Genomic DNA, 18,656 nt, shown 5'->3' on the forward strand with positions numbered 1-18,656 from the left:
GTGCCTCAGTTTCCCCACCTGTAAAACAATGGGGTAATGCTGATCTACTTCACAGTAGCTGTGTGATAATTAATATTTGTAAAGTAGCTCTAAAATTATTGCCTTATAATAATTGCTGCTTTTTATTAGGTTGAACCCAATTTTATTATTTATTTATTGTATATTTTAAACCTCATGATTTTGGGGGGGGGCCTTACTCGTGATTTTCTTTCCCAATGCTTGGCATTGGCAATGCTGAGTTAGCTTTATAGGGTGGTTTTGGAATGACTTATCTCGTTCTGGCCACCCACTACTTCATAGTTTTTATTCCCAGTTATGGTCCACCCCCCGCCCTTCAGTATTACAGGCCCATCCAATGCAACCTCTGAGGTCAATGGAGGGCAGCCCTTCTCTTCTTGAACATGTGTAAGTTAGAAGGAATACCAATCCTGGGATAACATGGAAACTCCCTGGCTCTCCCTCTCTTATCTTTGCTCCAGTCAGAGTGAGGTTCGGGAGCTCTGGACTCGTCTTCGGAAAGAACGGCCAGATCTCTTGGCCAACTTTGAGGAGTTCCTGTTCCATGTTTCATCGTATATCAGGGAGGTGCATTATGAGAAGGAATCCATGGAGCAGGCACTAAAGAGGTAAGAAGGCCTCCATGGCAGCTGGGAATCCGCTGGTACTCATTTAGATGCAACCTGACCCGTTGCCTTATCCCAAAACACAAGGAGAAATGGGAGGAGGCTGGGATTAAGGAGGAAAAGACTTCTGTGCTGCATATAATGCTGCATTGACTCTCTTAGCCCATTCCCTCCAGATTTGGCATTAACGTCTAGCCAGAGTCCTAGCTCCAACTTACGTGGTTTTCTCCTTGCAGAGAGGAAGGATGGTCTAGTGATTAGGGCACCAGCGTAGGACTTGGGAGACCTCTGTCACTGAATTCCTGTGTGACCTTGGGCAAGTCATGTGCCTCAATTCCCCATCTGTAATATGGGGATAATCATACTGACCTACCTCACAGGAATGGTGTGGGGATAAATACTTTATAGATGGTGAGATACTCAGATACTATGCTGATGGAAGCCATATTAAGTACCTAAGATGGATGACTCTAATAAATAAAACTGTGTGCAAATAAATATGCTCCCATGGATCTCCAGTGGCCATGGAATCCCTTATCAGTGCATGTGAGCCCAGGTGCTTGGGAATGGGGCAATACCCATAAGCTATTAGTGTGGATTCTAAATTAAATCTGTATCCTCCTATTTGAGAGAGAAGATTTCCCACTCCCTCTCCTTCTTTATTTATCCTTGTTTTCCTTTCACATTCATTCTCAGTCTCCCTCCATCACACACTCTTTCTCCTTGGTAGGAAGGAGACAGACCATGACAGAGAAGTCAGGTGTCTTTATGAAGAAATGGAGCAACAGATCAAAGCGGAAAAGGAACGACTGCTCTGCCAGGTAAATCCTCCCTACATGTGCTCAGTTGGGCATGCATTTTGATTCTTAAATGAGGCAAATATTTGGTTTCCTCTACATTTGCAAGGGAGACGACCCTATTGCCTCTGCTCCCCATGTGACTTCTTTTGAAATCTTCAGTAGCTTTGTTCTTCTACTGGTGCAAGGGTCTATGTTAGCTGGAGGAGATTTGGCCAGGACACTCCCTGTTGCAGTGCTCATGGTGTATCTCCACACAGAACCTCAGTTAATATGCTCTGGCACTTACAACAGCTACAGCCTAATCTGGGCTTCATTTTTTATCTCCGCCTTGTTGGGAGGTTGTGGTCTCTGCTCTCAAGGGGCCTGAAGAACATCCTCTTGTTTTCAATGCAGAAGATGTTAATTGTGAAGTATCCTTTTCCCATCTGTGATATTAGTCAGCTTGAGAGTGGCTATTGAGATTTCATTTGATCAGGGAGAATTTAGCATCCAGGAAGACTATAAAGACAACCAGAAGCATCTTCTAGAAGAACTGCTGTGTGTCTTCTGCCCTGCCCTGCCCTGCTCTTCTATGAGCAACTCCCCTGCAATGAGGCTGTTAGAAGAAAGGGATGGGTGTTCCTTGTAAATCTTCTTCAGTGCGAGGCAAAAAATAGTTCAATCCTTGAAGGGGCCATTTAGGGATCTGGGGCAAAAATCTGTCTGGGGATTGGTCCTGCTTTGAGCAGGGGGTTGGACTAGATGCCTCCTGAGGTCCCTTCCAACCCTGATATTCTATGATTCTATTCTATGATTCTAAATAAATAGAGTTGGGAAATGGATGGGCCAAGGGACCGGCAACGAGCTTGGATGTTCCCCATGGAGACTCAACCATCGTGTGGGAAACTGGCTTCAATACAAGGCTTACTGGAGAGCCCTAGAACTTTCCTGTCTCTGAAGCAGGAGGGGGTTGTGCTGGGTCATTTAGCAGCAGGCTCCTGGGCAGCAATGATATTCTGTTCCCTGGTATTGGGAAATGTCATTCCAGGGATCTGTGGACAGTATCAAAATCTGTGGGTCTTTCCTCTGTGCAGGAATCACTGAGGCACGACAGGAGCAACCTGCTGCAGAAGGAGCTGCGCAGCAAGGAGCAGGAGCTTGAGAAAATCCTCTACCGGCAGAAAAAGGTAACCTGGCCCAGAGCCTTCCTGAAGAAACAGGCACCCTACAGTGTCTTCCTTTAATTCCTTTTTAACTGCCCTTGGCAACCCTGAAAGCTACCTCCCTGCTCCTGAAGTTGTGCTCAGAGTGGGCAATAATTGGCTGCATTGCACCAGACAGTCCAGTTCCTTCCTACTGCTCCAGCAGGGCTCTGCCCTGAGCATTCTTGCTGGTTACCACAGTTCATTTAAAAATGCTAGTATATTCATTTCCCATCCGTCCTGGAATCTTTTCTTCTTTCTGCAGGATAATTTACAATAAAGTGTGTGTGTGTGTGTGTGTGTGTGTGTGCTTCCACAATTCTGACCAGCAAAGCCGTGCTGTAGAAGCGATTCATGCATGGGCACACCAGCAGCAATTCCCCTTAACTGCTGTGGTTTGCGTTTTCTATCTCCTTCAGAATAACTCGTGGAGTAAAATGCTGCAGCTGGATTTTAAAAGCGTTTGGATAATTTTATGCTACTTCAGTTGTATGTGCTGAAATTGGGGTGTTCCTGTCTCGTTCTTCACAGCGGGGTAATCAATAGGAGGACCATGGGCCGAATCCAGACTGCAAGATACTTTGAATGGACCCCGAAATCTTTTTATTTGCTCATTATTATCATTATTGTTGTTTTTTTATTAGTACACCTCTACCTCAATATAACGCTGTCCTCGGGAGCCAAAAAATCTTACCGCGTTATAGGTGAAACTGCGTTATATCGAACTTGCTTTGATCCACCGGAGTCCGCAGCCCCGCCCCCCCCGTCCCTCCCCCCTCCCCGGAGCACTGCTTTACCGCATTATATCCGAATTCGTGTTATATCAGGTTGCGTTATATTGGGATAGAGGTGTATTATTTTCTCTGGAGTCTGGACCTTGACTATACCTTGACCAAGAAATTTATACCTTGACAAAAAATAGACTACCCCTGCTTCACGGTATTGGTTGATCGCCCACAGGGCCAAGAAGGAATCTTCTCACCTTTCATGTACCTTCACAAGTGACCATGTGCATTATGGTGGCCTTTGCTTTCCTCTGAAGCATGAGTATAGGAGGTGTTGTGGTCGTGCCAGCAGTGTCCTAGATTGGGAGTTGGGATGCCTGAGTTCTATACGCAGTTCTGGTGCTGATATATGTGACCATGGGTAATTGACTTAATCTCTCTATAACTCACATACTTGCCTTCCTTTGCAAAGTGGTTTGAGAGCTATGGATTTAAAGCTCTCTGTGAAAGTTTATACCAGACCAGATGGACCATCAAAGCAATCTAATATGGTAAATCCCATACTGAGATGCATGCAAATCTCCTGTGTTGCTTCAGACTATATGTATTCCATTCTGTCATGATGTAGCTTTCTTAACCAGGAGCATGGGCTTAACCCCAAGCATATCTACTAGCCTATCAGAGGACTCAGTGGTACTGGGCCAGCATTCCTACATTCTTCTCTCATAGGCTTCTGATGTTTGACTTCAGCCACCAAAAATAGGGGATCCCACTTTAATTTAGACCAACCTCCCACTCACAAGAGGTACTAGTGCTCTGTGACCTACAGGCACCAAATGCTGGCCTGACTCCAACACTGCTATAATCCTAGTTTTAGCCAGCTGGTCCCCTTTCTATCAAGATAAGGAAGGGCAACTGTGTTTACTCTTCCTCGTTATTGTATGGCTACGTCATCTTAAAAGAGCGTAGTGAAGAAATAAGTGCTCTGGGTCATGTAACGCTATGCTGCTTAGGTAATCGTCGTGTCAATATTTGCATTGGGTGTGCTCAGCTCCTTATACGATGAATGATATCGTTCTGTATGTAAACTGGATGAGAGGGTCTTGCTTTGATCTAATGTCCTGTGATGAGGACTTTCTAAAGTGGTGTCATGAGTAGTAGCCATGTTCTTCAGTGCCTATTAGATCTGTGCCCTTCCCCTCTCTGCCTCCCCCCACCCCCCCGTGCACACACAGTAGGTATGTGTATCGGGGTGGGGATGGAGAATAGAGTCCCAGGGCCAGATCCTCAGCTGGTGTAAATTGACATAACTCTACTGACTTCAGTGGAGTTGGGCCCACTTATGTCCTCTGTGGATCTGGCCCCAAATCTCGCACTGCTTCAAGGGCCATGCTCTTACTGAATGACCTTGGCTGGCAACAGCATTATGACAAAGCACTGTGCATCTTACGTTAGGCATCTATTACAGTTCCTAATGCTGAGGTAAAAATACAGGGGAGCCTCACTCGCTTCCACGTGATAAATGAGATGGTAAGCAAAACGTGCAAAGCGTTTTGAAAAAGGGGCAAACAGTGAGATGGCAAAATTTGCAAACGATACAAAACTACTGAATGTAGTTAAGTCCAAAGGAGACCGCGAAGAGTTACAAAGGAATCTCACAAAACTGGGTGACTGGGGAACAAAATGGCAGAATAAATTCAGTATTGATAAATGTAAAGTAATGCACATTGGAAAATGTCCCAACTATACATATAAAATTATGGGGTCTAACTTAGCTGTTACCACTCAAGAAAGATCTTGGAGTCGTTGTGGATAGTTCTCTGAAAACATCCACTCAATGTGCAGCAGCAGTCAAAAAAGCGAACAGAATGTTCAGAACCATTAAGAAAGAGCTAGATAATAAGACAGAAAATATCATAATGCCACTATCTGTAGTACACCCCGCACCTTGAATACTGCGTGCAGTTCTGATCACCACACCTGAAAAAGTATATATTAGAATTGGAAAAGGTACAGAGAAGGGTAACAAAAATGATTAGGGGTATGGAACAGCTTCCATATGAGGAGAAATTAAAAAGACTGGGACTTTTCAGCCAAGATGATTAGCCAAGATGGTCAGGGATGCGACCCATGCTCTGGGTGTCCCTAGCCTCTGATTGCTAGAAGCTGGGAAAGACCGACAGGAAATGACTCACCCAATGATTGCCTGTTCTGTTCATTCCCTCTGAAGCACCTGATATTGGCCACTGTTGGAAGACAGGATACTGGGCTAGCTGGACCATTGGTCTGACCCAGTATAGCCGTTATTAGGTTATTTCCAGAACCGGGATAGATATTATCTATGAATAAAAGTGAGAGATACTTCTCTGGTTGCTCTTTCAAGCTCACCCATCTAGGGGTTTCATAGATTCATAGATTCTAGGACTGGAAGGGACCTCGAGAGGTCATCGAGTCCAGTCCCCTCCCCTCATGGCAGGACCCAATACTGTCTAGACCATCCCTGATAGACATTTATCTAACCTACTCTTAAATATCTCCAGAGATGGAGATTCCACAACCTCCCTAGGCAATTTATTCCAGTGTTTAACCACCCTGACAGTTAGGAACTTTTTCCTAATGTCCAACCTAAACCTCCCTTGCTGCAGTTTAAGCCCATTGCTTCTTGTTCTATCCTTAGAGGCTAAGGTGAACAAGTTTTCTCCCTCCTCCTTATGACACCCTTTTAGATACCTGAAAACTGCTATCATGTCCCCTCTGGTCTTCTCTTTTCCAAACTAAACAAACCCAATTCTTTCAACCTTCCTTTATAGGTCATGTTCTCAAGACCTTTAATCATTCTTGTTGCTCTTCTCTGGACCCTCTCCAATTTCTCCACATCTTTCTTGAAATGCGGCGCCCAGAACTGGACACAATACTCCAGCTGAGGCCTAACCAGAGCAGAGTAGAGCGGAAGAATGACTTCTCGTGTCTTGCTCACAACACATCCGTTAATACATCCCAGAAACATGTTTGTTTTTTTTGCAACAGCATCACACTGTTGACTCATATTTAGCTTGTGGTCCACTATAACCCCTAGATCCCTTTCTGCCGTATTCCTTCCTAGACAGTCTCTTCCCATTCTGTATGTGTGAAACTGATTTTTCCTCCCTAAGTGGAGCACTTTGCATTTGTCTTTGTTAAACTTCATCCTGTTTATCTCAGACCATTTCTCCAATTTGTCCAGATCATTTTGAGGGTGTGTGTGTGTTTAAAGCTCTGTAGATATTTTTCTGACTAGGAACTGCCCATGGATGTTAGCCCATATCAGCAGATAACCATGATGCAGGTCAAACACTGTAGCACACTGTAAACAGTGCAGTCAGTGTCCAGAGGATGGTTCTAAAGTCCAAGTGTACTATCTGATGGCACCAAAGTCCAAGTTAGGGAGGGAAGAGGCATCTTCAGGTGAATGGAGGGAGGGTATCAAATCAAACAGATAACAAGACCTTGCCTGATATCCCCTCACTATTGGGCATGAGGGGTCTTCTACCTCTTTCCTTGGTGGGGATAAAGGCCCCTTAACCCAGGGGATAGGGCTAACAAAAAGAATAAACATATTGTGCCAGAGACACTTCTGCAATCTTGGTAGTCACCAGATCATGAGTGGATAGACCATCCCCAAATCCTCTTGGGGAGAATGCATTTGGATATTAGGAAACACTATTTCACTAGGAGGGTGGTGAAGCACTGGAATGCGTTACCTAGGGAGGTGGTGGAGTCTCCTTCCTTGGAGGTTTTAAAGGCCCGGCTTGACAAAGCCCTGGCTGGGATGATTTAGTTGGGAATTGGTCCTGCTTTGAGCAGGGACTCCTGAGGTCCCTTCCAACCCTGATATTCTGTGATTCGCAGTTTTGGTCCATGGACTGTGAAGCTAAAACTAACAGAGAAGTGGACGTAGAACATCTGTCTGATCTGCTTCATCTCCCACCACTGAAATAACCAGGAGAGCAAAATCCTTCCCATGCTAGGGAAAATAGTGGCCCTTACTGGCACAATGAGACCGAATGATAACACTCCCACTCTCAAAGAGTGAAATCACCAGTCTGTAATTGACAGACTTCATTTCCTTTCCACACGGTTCATCTCCTCTTCCTTAGTGAACTGTAGGTTAACTCCTCTGCTAAATGTCTGGGTCTCGCATGGGGGAACGTGTTCAGGATGCCCTGTGTATCCTGTATGGAAAACTCAGGCTTTTTTAAGGTGAGTGGTTTCATACCTTGGCACAGATAAATGCAATTACCTTCAATGGAGGTTGCTAATGTATGGATCACCATGACTAAACCCACAGCTAGGGGGGGAAGGTGGGGACAGCACAGTCTAGTGACAAAACAAGGTGAGGCTCTATGTTTGAGTCTCGAGCTCTATGGGTTGACAAGGACGTAGCGATGTGATCCAAAACCCACTGAAGTCAATGGGAAGACTCCTACTGTCTGCAATAGACTTTAAGTCAGGCCCTACGAGCATGGCGGCAGCACTCTTGCAATGCAGGGAAAAGGCGAAGAAGCACCTTGTGACATGCTATGAGGATGGCCTGTCTCGCTGATGCTTGAGGTGACAGAGACGCAGGCTGAGTAGCGCAGCTGCATATAAGCTGATTGCCCTGTTCCCCTCGCCCCGATTTTCATTTATGCAGCAGTGATGGCCCTAATCTTGCCTTACACAGTAAGACCCTTATGTTCAATGGCTGCCTCTCCTAAAGCAGCTTCCAGTTTTGCTCTCCTCCCTCTGCTTCAGTGCTCCCTCATTGCAAATTACCTGCCTGGCACCTGCTGACTGGATCCAGAGAGAGCTCATGCCAGTCAGAGGGCTCAGGTCAGTGCCAGCCATGCCGGATGGCAAAGCTGCTGCTCTGGGAGAGGACTCCCTTGTGGTCATATTGAAGTGGCAATATTTTTTTATATATATAATATTGCCATAAGTATTCCTGGCTCAGTGTAGCAGACAAACTGCCTCAAACCAATAGCACATCCCTGCCCTGAAAGAATTGCTGTCTTAAAGTACAAGCTGGTTGGATTCAGTTTAGATACAAAGTGCCATGCAGTCATCGCAGCTGGTATTAGGGCACAAACTTTTTTGGATGAAAAATAGGGTTTTCAGCGAAGTAAAAATTTGTACTGAAAGCGTCTCTGTGCTTCCATCAACACATTTCAATGCTTTTGTGGTAAACGGAAATCTTTTCTGTTTTCAACCCAACATATTTTTGTTTTTGGTTTTGTTTGTTTTAAAAAAAAATCAAAATTTTACACAGGGGGAAGAAGGACCCAACTTCCGACCTGCTGTATCTGGAATTCTTTGTGGAAGAGCTAGGTTTTCAGAAATGGCTTGTAGGAGATGAGAGAGGCTTAGCTGGAAATCCATGGACTAGGCAAATCTGCAGCAAGCAAAATATCAGAGACATTTCGCTCATTGTGTCTCTTCTGGGTTTTCCTTTGTGTAGATTCCACAACCAGACCAGCTAATGATTCTGCTTTAGATACGTACAAACTAGTTCTTGTTCAGGGCTATGGTAGGGTTCCAGCTAGCCACATGGCTTGAACAGCACTAAGCAGCTCTATCTAATCGAGAATCAACAGGCATGGAGGAATGTTGGCCATCTGTTAGATGGGGCGGTTTGGAGAGATGGGGTTCAAGTAACTGGGATTCACTGGGTCTGCTCCGGATCCTTAGCAAGCTAAAACATTTAATCTTTGAGGCTGTCTGTAAGGCTTTCTCAGATAAGGGGCTCCGTATGTGGCCTTCCAAAAATCCAGGATGAATGGCCCCGGCTCAAACATACCCCTAGCAATCCAGTGTTTGCACGCACCACCTGTCTCCATCTGGCCTGGTAGAGCAGGTGCAGCATACCATGCTGTAGAGGAGAGCCAGGCTACACCAGCACAGTTGGATGTTTACATTCCATGGGAGTCTTCTGTCAAGAGATGGCCATGCATGAGATCCTGCCTTATCTCTCTCTATCTTGCTTTCAGATAAGGGTCTGACTTAAGCTTGCAGCAAGAAGGCAGTTCAGAGTACACATCCCCTCCTAGAGGGGCCCTAGCAAGGTTGGCATGTGCATGAGATCAGATCTCACTTTGTCCTTAACTCGACCTCGTGCCTAGGTAATGTAGCGCCCATCTACTTGTCTCCCCGGGGTTAAACTTGGCTCAGCGGGGTGCTTGCCTCTGACATTCTGGTGCATGAAGGCCTGTCAGGGAAAGCCGCTGCCAAAGTGCTGTAAACTTTCTCATTCCAGTTTGTAAGCGGGCAGCTGCAAGCTGAGATTTAAGGGGTATTTTGAGTGAGGTCCAGGCATCCCGACTTCCAGTTCCCTGCTCTAGTCATTTCACTCATTGCCTCTGCCAAGCAAACACCTAACCTGAAACTCACAAACCTCAATGAAGGTCTGAGACCACTGCCTATCATGCTGACCAATGTTGTTTCTTCGTTTCCTTGTGCTCCCCGTGTGTCCGCCTGTATCCATTTGTTGTTTCTTGTCGTCTACTTACATAGTAAGCTCTTGGGGGCAGTGGCTCTTTTTGTTCTGTTTGTATAGCACCTGTCAGCCTGGGTTCCTGGGCCATGACTGAGCTGCAAGGTACTACTGAAATACAACCAGTAAATAATAATGTCCTATTCTTGGTGTGAGGTGAGCAGAGTTACTGCTGCTTCTCCAGCCTTACTCTTCCCCTTTTTCCTTTGTGTAGGAAACGATTGTGCACACAGTTCTGTGCTCTGACTTATCGGTTCAGGGGGGTCAGCACAGGATAGCAGGCTTTGAAATACCCAGCTTGTGGCTTTACGTCACACTGAGAGTAATGCTGACAGCCTATCCACGGCCTTCTGGGCAGCTTACCTGCAGCAGCTCCTCGATAGCACGTTGCGTATCTGCTTTTCTGGCCCATTGTATGGCTGTGGCTTCCTGAGTCGGGCAGGTGGCTCTTCCTATTCTTTGCCTTTTTTCCTCTTTCCCAGCTGGAACATCAAATACAGTCTCTGAACTCTGAGCAGCTGGAGACCCGGGTGCAGAACGAGCGGCTCCAGCTTCTGAATGAAAACCTCCTGGAGCAGCTGGAGAGAAGCAAGTGGGAGCTGGAGGTGGCCAAGGGGCATCTGGAGCGTCTCCAGAAGGAGGCTCAGTGTGAACAGGAACAGAAAGACCGGTATGGCTGGAGAGCGGTTACAGAATGTGCAGTGGAAGCTGGTAGCTGCTTGTGCAGCATGACTTCCCTGGTACCCAGTATGAGGAGCTGTCTACTGGTTAAGGAACAGCTCTTGGAAGCTGGAGACCTGGGTTCTATTACTGGCTCTGTCATGAGCTCAATATCTGATCCTGGGGAAGACAAGTAATCAACTCCCTGTGGTGGTTTTCTCATTGATAAAACATGACTAATACGAATAGTCCCCTGCTAGGGGAGTTGTGAGGCTAAATTCATGTGTTAATAGATGCTTGGCTGGAAAGCACCGTACAAGGGCAAAGAATTGTTATTTTTATTTAAAGCAGTAGGGGGGTGTCTTTCATGTGCTCTCCAGTTTATTGTAGCCTCAGCTAGAGAGGTTACAATAATTGTATCGCAGCCACTGTGGGGTGCATCTTTTCAGCCTTTACCTAATAATAAGACTTAGTTCTTACATAGCAGCTTTTCATCTCATGATGCATTAACAAACAGAGGCATGTATCCAGGAGCGGCGCCAGGGTTTTTGCCGCCCTAGGCGGCAGCGCTCCTCATCTGAGCATTCGGCAGCGGGGGTCCTTCCACTCCGCGTCTTCGGGGCACTTCAGCGGCGGGTCCCGGAGCGAGTGAAGGACCTGCCTCCGAATTTCCACCAAGGACGGCAAAATGCCACCCCCCCAAATCCTGCCACCCTAGGCGACCACCTAGGGTCGCCTAGTGGAAGCGGCAGCCCTGCATATATCATTATCAGTCATGACCCATGGGTCTCAAACCTGGGCCCACAAGGTTCTCTGGGAGCAGCCACACTCCAACCGGCAGCAGCTTATGTGGGACCTACAAAGCCTGGCCCCAGTGTGGCCCACTGGTCCTACGTAAGCCAGCAGCGGGAACCTCTCTGAACAACTGGGTTCTATCTGCTCTGGACTGCATGCCTTGTGCTTCCTGCTCCATTTCCTGGCATCTCCATCCAGTTTGACTCTTAGCATCTGACTTGTGGTTCCTGAGCCTCTAGCTTGTCTCCTGCTTCTGACCTCCCAGTATCCTGACCCAGCCAACTCTTAATTCCTATATTGTGACTGCAAACTCTGGGTCTAATTACTAAGTTGGGCTGCCCACAACCTAGCCATGACATTATCCCTATTTTACAAGTGGTGCTGAGAAGGAAAGTGACTTGCCCAAGGACACACAGTAGGCTTGTGGCAGAGCTCAGAGTAGAACTCAGGTCTGCTGGCTCCAAAGCCAATGCGCTATCCACTGAACTATCTTTGAAGCTGGCAGGCTTATACCTTTAGCAACATCACTTGTGTGTGCATGAGAGACAGTGCAATTGTGGGGGCAGGCAGATTTTCCATCCTTTCTAGTCTTTCGCTTAACCTTGTTTCTTTTTCTTTTTCTTGATTTATTTTCCCCTCCCTTTACACAGGGATGTGTTCAGAGTCTCTAAGAACATGCAGAAAGAGAAACAAAGCCTTCTTCGACAGCTGGAGCTCCTCAGGTAAGGGGGGTGTTGAGAGACTGCTATTTCCCTAGACAGGAGGCTAGAGAAGAAGTGGAAAGGTCAGCGGTGTTATCCACCCCACAGACAGAAATAGGTTCAAAACTCCAGCAGTGCTCAAGCTTGCTTGTTTGCTCTGGGAGAGCTCCTTAGCATCCAGAATTAGTGACTCTTTGGGGTTGGAGTTGGGAATCCTCCAACCAATAGCCAGAGGGATTTGAGCTGGTTCATTAGCTCTGGTCCTCTTCTGGCTAGCTTGTTTCCAGATGTGCCAAAGCTGCTGAAGCACCGTACGGATTCTTTGTCTCTCCAGGAAGCTGTAATAATATTTAATGTATTTCGGTGGCATCCACAGATTCACTGAGGGGCCAGTATGATCATCTAGCTTGACCTCCTGCATAACCCAGGCCATAGGTTCTCACCCAGTGATTCATCCAGGGGAGGAGATTATACTATGGAGTCCCATCGTTATCTGGACTGAGACCCCCACCCAACCCATCTGGCAGGAAGGGCGTCCTTATTTCCCTAATTAGCTCTCCAGTGTTTGTGTCTGCCCTGCTCCCAAGGAGCGCTTGGTAACCACTCTGCTTGTGTCTCTCTCTCACCTTCCTTTGGAGCAGAGAGATGAACAAGAAGCTTCGGGATGACAGAGATGCCTTTGAAGCCAAGAAGCTGGTTAGTCTAAGAAAGAAAATCCTAGTCCCCAGCCACCGCCCTTTCGTCTGCTGCTGTTATTGTCACCACTCGGGGGCCCTGCACTTCCATGGGGGACACTGACCCAAGCACCCGAGGCCTTGTGTGGCACCTTAGACTTCCATGCACTTCTCCCATTCTGGAGAGCACCGTGCGGATTACATTCAGGCCGGTGGGAAGGGGCTGCTGGAGTCCACTGCCCTTTGGCCGTGGCGAAGGGGGAGCCCAAGTGTGGGGACCAGGGGCGTTTGTGTTTGAGCCAGGGAATTAAAGGCCTGGAGGGCACTGGTGCTGAATCCACGCCAGAGGTCAGGCTCTGTTAACCTGAATGGTGATGAGAGGGTAGAGTCCAGAGAGATTGTCTGCCTGCTGGCACCTATCTCTGCAGCCTCCAGGCCCCATTTGAGGTTATAGCAAGTAGTATTGCCTAGCCCCTCCGTCCTTTGTGCCAGCCACTGCCAGCCTGGTCCCAGCCCCATCCCTGTCAAATGTGCTGCACAGACATGCAACAGCAAGCCCACAAGGAGGGGGATGGGGCTCAGACCCCATAAAGGATGGGGAACAGCACCATTGGGTTCACTGTCGGCCTCATCTGCATCACCTTCGCCCACAGTCTGATCGTCTTGAAGATGCAGCCTTGGGTGGGGGGTGAGCAGAGCTATTCGCACCATATGATGTGTGGGGCAGGCAAGCTCACCGGCATCCCAGCATTTATTTAAAGGCTGGATGGCCTCCCAGACTAGCAAGAGCATGTGGTGTAGGTGGATGTCCTTGTGAGCCCTTCATTCATCCTGCAGCAAAGCTCCTTTCCCCTCCCCTTCACTCATACTTAGATCCATCCTTGCAACCAGGGGTCATCTTCCCCCAGCCCTGCCACCATGTTCCATTGGTGAAGACGTGGAGGGGACAGCCTTCCAGAAATGTCAATGAGCGTGCAAGGAGGCAAAGCAGAGGGCTGGGGTAAGGAGGATCCAACATGTCCAAGCCAGGCTGGCATTTGGGTAGGGGCCAGGAAAACCAGCAAGACCAGCATGATGACGTGTGAATGAAAGCGTGGTGGGATCAGTTTTCAGGGGTCCCGTCTACGCTTTGCCTGTGAGCTGCTTCTCCTGGAAGAAAGTCTGGAGTAAAATCCAAAGAAGGAAGGGCTTGTTTCAGAACAATGTAATTGCATTGACTATTTCCTTTAGGGCTCAGAGTGTGGGATTTGTTTCTGAATCCTGCATGGGGATTTGCTGAAGCTGCTAATCGCGTGCGTGAGTGTCGTGGTGCCAATTGGTGGTGGGTAGCTAGCCACGATCTAGGCCATAGCTGGAATCCACCATATCAGAGCACACAGTTGCAGGCAGCGTTCCAGCTCTGCCTGTGTCCTGGGTGAAAAGTGTTAGCTAAGCCATCTGGAGGAGGTACCAGCTCACCTCTTCCGGAGTAACCAGAATCCCTGCTGCACCAAGAGATGGTATGCAGTCATTCAGGATCTCCAATCCACCTGCTGGCTTTATTGTAGGGATCATGTGCCATTGGCATGTTAGCCTACTGCCCTCTCCTGGAAAAATAACCCAATAAAACCAGATCACTTCATTGCAGAGTCCAATGCAAACAGGGGGGAAAATGGTGCTTTTACCTTTTTCACTATATTCTGCTTCAATGCCAGGCCTTTCCATCACAACTACCCAGGCTTCTAAGCTGGGATGATAACCACCCTCTTGGCATCCTAGCGTTTCTTCTTAATGATCTGTTGTGTCAAGGAAATTTTCCCTGCCCCCTGGCTCCTTTTCCCTTGATTTCAAACTGGGGTAGTTGTACTGGTGCAAGGCACTTGTGACACCAGCGCAGCTTGTTTGCACTGGTTCAGTGGCATTGGTGCAAATATATGAATAATCTCCCAGTGTGGACAAGGCTTTAGTATCCCTTCCCCGTGCCTAGAGAGGTTCAGCTCAGTTTTCAGCCTGTTGTGATATTACCATTCTGGTCCTCCACCAATATGAAGGAAGTCAAGGCCTGGTATTTCTGATGTTACATAAAATGGGGGAAAGGCCCCCCTCTGAGGCAGTCTATATAGCCTAAAGGGCAGAAACAGAATCCGTTTTGTTTTGTTTTGTTTTGTTTTAGAGCCATTCAGAGGAATACTACAGACACACCTCCACTCTAAGATATTTCTGCCCCAGAACTGTGGGGCTCCTCTCTCTTAGTTGGGTTTTTTAAATGTATTTTAATTGACGGGGGTGATGGCAATAGGAAAAAAGTTAGCAACTGATTCAAGAAACAGCCACGGATGCCTTTAAAGAGGTCAGAAAATGCTTCTGTACCGAACATAGCGCGCCTGAGGCACAGACTGTATTGGAGAATGGAATCTGCCCCAGAGCCCCTGCCTGGGCGTTGCATTGAAGCCTCCGCCACACCCAAAACGACAGGTCAGGAGAAAACACTGATCGGTTTCTTGCCATATTTCTTTATTTTAGGCATTTGGGGCCAGATCCTCATTGGGTGTAAATCATCAGAGTTCAAATGAAGTCAGTGAGGCTTATGTCAGACCCATTTTTCTAGCCCTGTATGTGAAATGTTACTGTATAGAGTTAGCAACCAAAACCTCAGTTACCCATAGGCTTAGATTCACCATAGATTGCTGTTAAAATCTGCTCCAGAAGAAAAGCCAGTTCAGCATTCAGGCAAGACCAGGCCACTTCAGCTGTTACAACAATAGTTGGGTCTCTTATTTTGAACCATTCAAACATGTAGCTATTGTTTGTGTGGGTATGAGTGTGCATGCATCTATATGTAATATAGACGACACAATGTGTATTTAAAATCATGAGCCAGGTGCTGTGGTATGGCTGATGCACAGGGTCCAGTTCAGGGGTATGCGCATAAAGGTGGCATAAAGCTCACCTGGCATGCCCTGCTCCTGCTGTAGCTCTGTCCAGGGCTGATCCCCTTGTGCTGCATTAGAGCAACCTGAGGGCTGCTCTGACTTGTGCCAGCTGTAACAGACCCATGAGGCTGAAATGCAGCCTAAGAACAGCGTGGCACACAGGTGCTGCCTTTACCCTTCCCCCTCCTATGCTGGTAGCAGGGAGGGGGAATGGTGTAAGAACCCTGACATCAGCTGTGTACCACCAGCCAATCAACTTCATGCTACTTTAAGAGCAGATCATACTGGTGGTATAGTGCAAAGAAAATCTGTCCCTCAAGAGAGAATTGGTAACCTGGGCAGGTTATAATAGGAACTGCATTCAAAGTCAGAGCCTGTATTCCAGACACAGGACTTTCTTTCCACAGTGACCCTCTAGCTGAGGGTGGGTGGGGGGACTTCAGACTTCCCAGCCTAGTGTTTCTATTAATATTTGACCAGTGGAAACAGCTTGCTGCTTTTAAACCCAGGGATTCTGGTGGTCAGCCAATCCACATCTCATTTCAATATGAAGTAATTCAAGGCCTGTGAGGCTGTCAGGGACATTGATTGGCCACAGCTCCCTCACAGGGACTCTGCCTGCTGGATGGTGGTGCAAGTTCTAGCCATCAGCAGCAGAAATAGGGCCTTTTCTGTGGTTTTGGCACGTGTGTTTAAACACAGCCCCTCGTGGAGAGGGAATGTATCTGTTTTTTAAATAAGCAAAAATAATTTAAAAATTTAGCTCTTTGTAAATCTTAGGAAGGATAATGTTATTTCTGTGAAATGAAGGAGCAAGGAACAAGCACATGGGCTAAAGTGAGGGATATGGGACTGTATGTGCCTAATTACAACAAGAAGCCTGATTCTCTGCTCTCTTTTAGGAAGGATTTTATCCCTCGTTCTTCCTAAACAGGGCCGGCTCCAGGGATTTGGCCGCCCCAAGTAGCCAAAAAAAAAAAAAGCCACGCTCGCGATTGTGATCTGCGGCGGCAATTCGGCGGGATGTCCTTCGCTCCGAGCGGGAGTGAGGGACCGTCCGCCAAATTGCCGCCAAATACCTGGACGTGCCGCCCCTCCCCGAAGTGGCCGCCCCAAGCACCTGCTTGCCAAGCTGGTGCCTGGAGCCGGCCCTGTTCCTAAAAGCTTTTAACGTTGCCATGGACATGTTTATGCAATCCAGGCTAACGTGGTGTGGCTTTGCATCGCCCTCTAGTGGCTCAACCACACACACAGGTTTATGAGCAAACAGCTGATCCTTCAGCAGAAACAGTACAGACTTGTGCTTTTAGATCTGGAAATCCCAGGTTTGATCCCCAGCCATGTTGTTATATTTGTGTGGTGTGTGTTAGCAAAGGTGCTGTCCTGATCAGGCAAGATTCCTCTATTCACCACTAGTAAGGCACTGGGACCTAGACTGCCAGGACATGCCAGCGGTGGAATGTGAATGAGAAGTAGAGGATATGCCTTCCCTCCCCCCCCATAGTAAGTCTGTTTTCTGTTGTCTTCATGGAATCCTGGGCATTGTGTATTGTACAGTTGTGATGTCATGTTTGTGTCTGTATCATCTATGTGAAGAGCCAAAGTTACATGAAGCCAACAAGCCAATAAAAGCCTGACGAACCAATGAAAACAAAATTCCAGCAACTGTCTCTCTTTTTTTAGAAATAGGTATTTATTTAGTAGGTAATGTTTACTCTGTGGGTAGGGCTGACTGGTAACAGATTACCCAGGAGTCACCTGAGCTCCAAAGGTGACTGACTGGGCTCTGTGGGATTGCCCGAGGCTCATGTGACACATGGGATGGCTACAGGGTTCCAGGCGTTGAGAGACTGCACTCAAATTTCAACTGCTATTCCCAGTCAGACCCCTGCATGTTTTCTCCTCCCGCTGTGGCTGAGTGTCTCCTGTGCTTTGCTTCACCCTGGGAGGAACACTTGCACCACATTCTAATATGAGCTTCATGAAATGGGTTACCAAGGGTGCTTTGAGACCTTACAGTGCGGGATACGTGCTCTGTGGCTGTCTGAGAATCAGGGACCTCCTGATATAAACTAGCCCCTGACAGAGCTCCTTTTTTATAACCAGATACCATCAGCCCTAGGGCATGACATGGTGTATATTTAAATCCCTTTCCTTTGCCATGCTCTGGAAATAGAAACAGCAGCTCTTTTTGCTGGTTTCCATTGAGGTGGGATCTGGCCCCAAATGTTTATTTTCTGTGGTAATATTTTTTTAACTCGCAGTTCAGCTTAGCCCTGTAGGCAAGGGAGGCCATCGACTCCAGAAGACTATTTTAAAATACCACCAGTTTAGAGTTCTTTTCCCCTGGGAAGCTACTGTCCCATTTGATTATATTTTTTAAAAATTGCCTTGGGATGAGATTTGGGGGGAAGGGTTGTTTCAGCGTGGGGTGGGGTGAGGGTTTCTTAATTGGGGGGGAGGGCCAGTAAACATTCCAGCTTAGGCTGTGTGCATGTGAAGCACAACCCCTGGGAGCACTTAGCATGAGACATTTGCAGGGGTTCTCTAGGCCAAGAATTGCTGTTCCTGTGGATGTAGGGTAGGTTATAAACCCACTTCCACATCCTCGCCCCTCCCCCTCCCACCCCCTGAAAATCTTGTGTTTGTGCCTGTAGGCCTCCAAAATGATGTATAATCTGGAAAAGAGACCTCACCCCTCCCCTAAGCCAGCATATGGAGTACACTTTCTCATCTGTGCCTTGTCTCTTTTGTTGTGGCTGGGGGTGGATGAGGGCCAGCTGGGTGAAGAGAGGCAGACTGCTCCAGTGGTGAGCATGCTAGCCTGGGTTCAATTTCTCTGCTCTGCCATAGACCCCCAGCCTGACCTCAGGCAAGTCATGGAGGCTCACCTCCCTACCTCACAGGCGTGTTTGTTTTACTTTAATAATTTTTTTCTGTGCTCTCTGGGAAGCTGGCTGTAGGGAAGGGGCCAGTCAGACAAGGATAAATATGAGAAATGCCATTAAAAAGCAGCATTGGTGTGGTATTAATTTAGATGGAATAGAGAGGCCCAAAGGTATTAATGTAACCCAGTC

General features: G+C 47.4%; 1 protein-coding gene across 6 annotated transcripts in view; it reads left to right on the forward strand.

Annotated features, from left to right (window-relative positions):
- The window catches only part of CRACR2B (calcium release activated channel regulator 2B), an 87,489-nt gene that overhangs the window by 55,873 nt on the left and 12,960 nt on the right, over positions 1-18,656 (forward strand). For all 6 annotated transcript variants that reach the window (XR_010600470.1, XM_042862162.2, XM_042862163.2 and 3 more), the window contains exons 5-11: positions 480-626; positions 1,354-1,444; positions 2,497-2,589; positions 10,320-10,507; positions 11,943-12,014; positions 12,635-12,689; positions 13,576-13,667. Coding sequence is in view for 5 of the 6 variants with exons in the window: in XM_042862162.2 (XP_042718096.2) it covers positions 480-626; positions 1,354-1,444; positions 2,497-2,589; positions 10,320-10,507; positions 11,943-12,014; positions 12,635-12,689; positions 13,576-13,667 (738 nt within the window). In the remaining variant the exon portion in view is untranslated. The remainder of the gene's footprint in view (positions 1-479; positions 627-1,353; positions 1,445-2,496; positions 2,590-10,319; positions 10,508-11,942; positions 12,015-12,634; positions 12,690-13,575; positions 13,668-18,656) is intronic.

This window comes from Chrysemys picta, chromosome 4 (genome assembly GCF_011386835.1).
Source record: "Chrysemys picta bellii isolate R12L10 chromosome 4, ASM1138683v2, whole genome shotgun sequence".
Taxonomy (NCBI): Eukaryota; Metazoa; Chordata; order Testudines; family Emydidae; genus Chrysemys; species Chrysemys picta.